The 5,415-nt window shown below is 31.2% G+C and overlaps 1 protein-coding gene and 1 non-coding gene across 10 annotated transcripts in view; one reads left to right on the forward strand and one right to left on the reverse strand.

Annotated features, from left to right (window-relative positions):
- Window positions 1-4,345, forward strand: part of Grip84 (Gamma-tubulin ring protein 84) — an 8,417-nt gene extending 4,072 nt beyond the window's left edge. For 5 of the 9 annotated variants that reach the window (XM_017636059.1, XM_017636060.1, XM_017636058.1 and 2 more), the window contains 7 exons: window positions 539-624; window positions 1,109-1,194; window positions 1,553-1,727; window positions 2,753-2,899; window positions 3,134-3,238; window positions 3,725-3,961; window positions 4,053-4,345. In XM_017636059.1, coding sequence (XP_017491548.1) covers window positions 539-624; window positions 1,109-1,194; window positions 1,553-1,727; window positions 2,753-2,899; window positions 3,134-3,238; window positions 3,725-3,952 — 827 coding nt within the window. In that variant the 3' untranslated portion in view covers window positions 3,953-3,961; window positions 4,053-4,345. Of the gene's footprint in view, window positions 1-538; window positions 625-1,022; window positions 1,195-1,552; window positions 1,728-2,752; window positions 2,900-3,133; window positions 3,239-3,724; window positions 4,030-4,052 lie in introns of all 9 variants that reach the window. The other 4 variants (XR_001849506.1, XR_001849507.1, XM_017636061.1 and 1 more) reach the window with 4 other exon arrangements.
- A 150-nt stretch (window positions 4,346-4,495) lies between these two features.
- On the reverse strand, window positions 4,496-4,568 carry TRNAR-UCG (transfer RNA arginine (anticodon UCG)). Its single transcript has one exon. It is a non-coding gene; the product is annotated as a tRNA-Arg (tRNA).
- Between the last annotated feature and the right edge of the window lie 847 nt (window positions 4,569-5,415).

The following is a 5,415-nucleotide window of genomic DNA, read 5'->3' on the forward strand; positions in this document are numbered from 1 at the left end:
CACTAACATATGTGTAAGCGCCAATCTATTATTATTATTATATATATTTTTAAGTCGGTTTTTTTATGCTAAAAATTACTTGTGTTATATATGTTGATTTTTGGAGCTTTACGGCCGGTTAAATAAAAAGCAAAACAAAGTTTTCTTTTAGGAGGATAAACTTTTTATTTAACCGGCCGTAAAGTTCCAAAAATCAACTTATATAAGAGATTCCAAATTTTGGCTCTAGAAAAACAAGTAATTCTATTTTAGTTTTTAACGAAAAGAAATTCCATCCGTAATGCTGATGTTATAGCATGCATTTAGGTGCTAGGTGTTACTAGCGAGCTGGCAATGGCATACAACAACACCTTTTCGTTGATTTATTTTGTTTCGATGTTAACGATTGATGATTTATTTCGTTCAACGTTAGTTTGTTGAGCATCTCTGCTTTAATGTCTTTATTAAATTAAGTCCAAAATTTGTGTATAACAGGTGATGTCCCTACTTGTTAAACGATACTTCTAAACTATTTATTTATTTTTGGAATTTCTTTCAGAGTATTGGCAGTTGCATGACCGACTGGACTTAAATGGGTTGGAATGTTTTGCGTTTAGATACGAAGTGAAATGGCCTGTTTCTTTGGTGCNATTTAGGAGGATAAACTTTTTATTTAACCGGCCGTAAAGTTCCAAAAATCAACTTATATAAGAGATTCCAAATTTTGGCTCTAGAAAAACAACTAATTCTATTTTAGTTTTTAACGAAAAGAAATTCCATCCGTAATGCTGAAGTTATAGCATGCATTTAGGTGCTAGGTGTTAATAGCGAGCTGGCAATGGCATACAACAACACCTTTTCGTTGATTTATTTTGTTTCGATGTTAACGATTGATGATTTATTTCGTTCAACGTTAGTTTGTTGAGCATCTCTGCTTTAATGTCTTTATTAAATTAAGTCCAAAATTTGTGTATAACAGGTGATGTCCCTACTTGTTAAACGATACTTCTAAACTATTTATTTATTTTTGGAATTTCTTTCAGAGTATTGGCAGTTGCATGACCGACTGGACTTAAATGGGTTGGAATGTTTTGCGTTTAGATACGAAGTGAAATGGCCTGTTTCTTTGGTGCTGAACCACATAGCAATATCCAAATATCAAATGCTCTTTAGGCAGTTATTCTATTGCAAACATGTTGAGCGACAGTTATGCAAGTAAGTTGAAGAGAATCAGTTCAAAACGTAAGTGTTTACACATCAGCTTGGAATGAAGATTCAGTTGGATTCGAAGTAGGAAAATATCTTGTTTATGTCATTAGGAACACGAAACTTCACACCAAGTTGAATTTATACACAGGGCAACATTAAAAAAAAAAACGTTCTCATCTCCAAACAGACATTGTAAATGCTCCCTTAAAGCTGGAAATCTTGAAATATAAATTTTGCTAGTTCAGCAAAAGTTTCAAGGCTTTTTCGAGTTTAAGGGAATAAACCGAATATATCATAAGGGTATACTTAAAATTAGATTAATATTAAATATTTCTTTCGCAATATTCTTTTTGAATTATTTTAGAATTTGGAAGGAGAACTCTATAGCCAAAAAGTTTTCGCCACAGGCTGCAGAGCTTTATCGTTCAGCATTTACATTGCGCCAACGTATGATGAATGCTGTTCAAAATCTTGAATATTATATGATGATAGAAGTTATCGAACCTAACTGGCACATTTTTATACAGAATATGAATAAGGTACAAATAAATACGTAATGTAGGAGAGTGTCTAATAAAACTATAAAAAAAAAGAATGTTTACTACTTAAACAATCTACTGCAACCATGACCTTTGCAAATTTGTTTAGGAATTAAGTAAATCAAGAAAAAATAATTTTATTTTGCAATATCATATTTTGTCGCGTAGTCATGGAAATATCACAGTTTGAATAAATTCTCATTTAAAATAGTATTATTTGATTTGTAGAGATATAGAAATGTTGTTGTTGTTGTAGCAGCATACAAATTCCCCAAAGATATAGAAATATNAATATAGAAATGTTGTTGTTGTTGTTGTTGTAGCAGCATACAAATTCCCCAAAGATATAGAAATATTATTATTTTATTCAGTGGTTTCACCTTAATTAATTTTCTTTTGTTGCTCAACGGATTTATTGATAGTAATTTTGAACAAACTTTTGTTAGAGAAAACTTGTTTTTATTTAGGCCTTTTAAAATCGACAAACGACAGCTCAATTATTCAACATTTCAAGAATGTTGAAAATTTGTTCATGTTCATGACCAATCAATGGAAATATGATTTGATCCGGTAAAGAATATTTGCATTTTTTCAAATACAACTTTTTAAACATGATAAGTGGTTTTTACGCTGCGTCTTCTCTCGAAGATAATATAAAAAAGAAACTAAAAAACTATCAAAAATCGAAAGAACGTATTTTGATTAGACACTTTTCATATCGCACTCCTAGATCTAAAGTGCGATCAACTGAAAAAAAATTTCGATTTTTTTTTGCATAAATGAATTCATAGGACTTACATCCAATTAATGGAAATATTTTTTTCTTTGCGATTATATAAATTAACTAAAAAACTACGATATACCTGTTTATTAATTGCGTTGAATCTGTACGATCCACAAGCAGTTAAATTTCCCTCGCTGAATTTTGAGTTAGCTCACTTTAGATCTAGGTGTGCATAGTACATGCCCATACATGCAAAAAGAGGTAATTTGTTTATTTTGAAACATACCCATTTTAAATCTAGGTTGAAAACGTAGATGAAGTCCTTTCATTTCATCAGGACTTTCTGGACTCCTGCTTAAAGAATTGCATGCTAACGGACACAACGTTGCTAAATCGTTCAATTTTCAAGCTGTGCAATATTTGCTTGAAATTTTGTGAGTTCATACAGGTAAGTACGTCACGAATGCTTCCTTTACGTATAACTCATGTTGTTAAATGTTATTCCGCAAAGTTTCTATACGAAATATGGTAACAAATTTCCAAGTTGTCTGCACTTTTCATAACAGACCTCATGAATTTCATTATTTTGCGAGATATGCCTTGATTTTCTTAATTACTATTTTCTTTCTTGTACATGTGCATATTTTTTCCTTGTAATCTTCTGTTCCTATGCTTCGAAAAGAAATCCCAACGATTATTTCTTGACGCTGAGCTCAAGTCCATGGTTTGCGACAGTAACGACGAGGAAAATTCTGATTCGGAGGTTGATTCTTCGAGTCAGAAGCAGGTATAAATAAATACACACTTTATCTTAGCCGTCACACGCATATGAATATTTTTTATGTTCATTAACAAAAATGTTCATAAATTCTTACATGTACATGTATTTTTTTTTTGGATTCACTTATAGGTGAAACATTTCCTAATATTTTGCTTATACTGTTTTGTACAATTTTGTAAATAACGATTTTATATCTAATTTGTTGGCCAAATATTCAGCTTTATTGCGAATTTTATGTGAACAAATAGTCCCAAAATTTCCCAATTTGTTATTGTTTTGCCTNTGCTTATACTGTTTTGTACAATTTTGTAAATAACGATTTTATATCTAATTTGTTGGCCAAATATTCAGCTTTATTGCGAATTTTATGTGAACAAATAGTCCCAAAATTTCCCAATTTGTTATTGTTTTGCCTGTTAAATTATGGAAAGATAGATTTACATAAGTTGCAAAATCTAATTTATAAAATTTGATATTTTTTTCTTTTTCAAGTCCGAATCATCTTTAACACCGAACGATACCTTTTCAGAGCGGGTAAAACGTTTTGATCTGGAATTTACTGGATTATTAATTGGGCTCCTCAAACAAATCAATGATGTGGCATCAGATAACCCATCGGATCGCTTTATAAACCTAGTGCATCGCATAAACTTCAATTCATTTTATAATCAGCAAATGGATAAGTTGTGTGCAAAAGACTCGATGATTTCTCATCAATAAACACACAAAGTGACATATTTGCAACCAATTTTCACAGTATTTCGACAAACACAATTTATAGCTCGTTCTGAGTAAAAGTTTTTTTNAATAAACACACAAAGTGACATATTTGCAACCAATTTTCACAGTATTTCGAAAAACACAATTTATAGCTCGTTCTGAGTAAAAGTTTTTTTTCTTATAGATATTCCTTATGTTTTATTATTATTAAGCACTCTTGTTAATAAACTATTCCTGAAAATTAACGGGAAACTACATACATATGTCACAAATAATAAAGCATATTAATTTGTTACGAAAAATATCGATATCTATGCTACATGCTTAGAAATATATGTATATATTTTTAAATAAAAATGGGGCACTCATGATTGCAATCAAGATAAAAACACATAACTTGGAACGCATTTGATTAATCATTATTTCATTAGATATCTTTTTTATGCCTAATTTTAAAAAATTTCTTCAATTGTTTCAAATAGGTAATTGTTGCAATATAAAATAATGTGTTATATAAAAAAAATTCCAAAAGTTAAATTTTTGCGACCGTGACAGGACTCGAACCTGCAATCTTCGGATCCGAAGTCCGACGCCTTATCCATTAGGCCACACGGCCAGCTGATAGTTTCTTGCTAAATGCCTAATACATACAAAAGCGGCAAACATGTGCTCTTTTGATGTTCGTTGTGTTGTGGCATAGTATATATACATCACTGATGAGCACTGCCTTGCCCGCGGGCAAAGCTCTTTTAAGCTTTCTAGAAAAAGCTCTCTCTGCGCATCGCTGGTATACATGAACAGCGTTGCCAGGTAGATCTTTTTAACGTCATTTGGACGTTTTTTGTATGTTGTTGACGTTCGGACGTTTTTTGTGCAAAAAATTACATTTTTTAACTTCCCAGTAATTTTTCTTTGTTACTAAATCTTGTAATTATAACTGATACGATGCAAACCAAGCGTACGCGCATTTCTTTTGATTCTTGGGNACACGCACGCTCGCAAAAGCACCCAGAAAGCTGTAGCAGCATAAAAAGTCAGAAAAAAGTAGGCGGTTCTTTTAAGACTTCATTGAAAATGCAATGACCGCAAAAAAGGCTGAAATATTGCTATGTTACTTCTTAGCAGAACGGAATTTAGCATTTTCAACAACCGACCACCTAACCAAATGTCTACAAGAGAAAAAAAAAATATTAAAAATCAACGCGATTCTTTAGCAATTTAAAACTTGGACATTATTACCCTGGAAAATAATGGGCTATCAAACAGATTTGCAGATTTTTTATAATTTTTGCACAAAGTTAGAAATGTGGATTTATATTTTGTTTGTTATATAATGAGCTAGGCTTTTATGGAAAAATAATAAACATTAAATAAACAAAAGAAAACAACCACAACCGATCAAAATATTGATGACTTAATCAGGTGATCACAAGTGTACATATGTATACAATTTTTTTTATATT

Source organism: Rhagoletis zephyria, unplaced genomic scaffold (genome assembly GCF_001687245.7).
Source record: "Rhagoletis zephyria isolate East Lansing unplaced genomic scaffold, Rhagoletis_zephyria_1.1 Rzeph_scaffold_17143, whole genome shotgun sequence".
In the NCBI taxonomy this organism is placed as follows: domain Eukaryota; kingdom Metazoa; phylum Arthropoda; class Insecta; order Diptera; family Tephritidae; genus Rhagoletis; species Rhagoletis zephyria.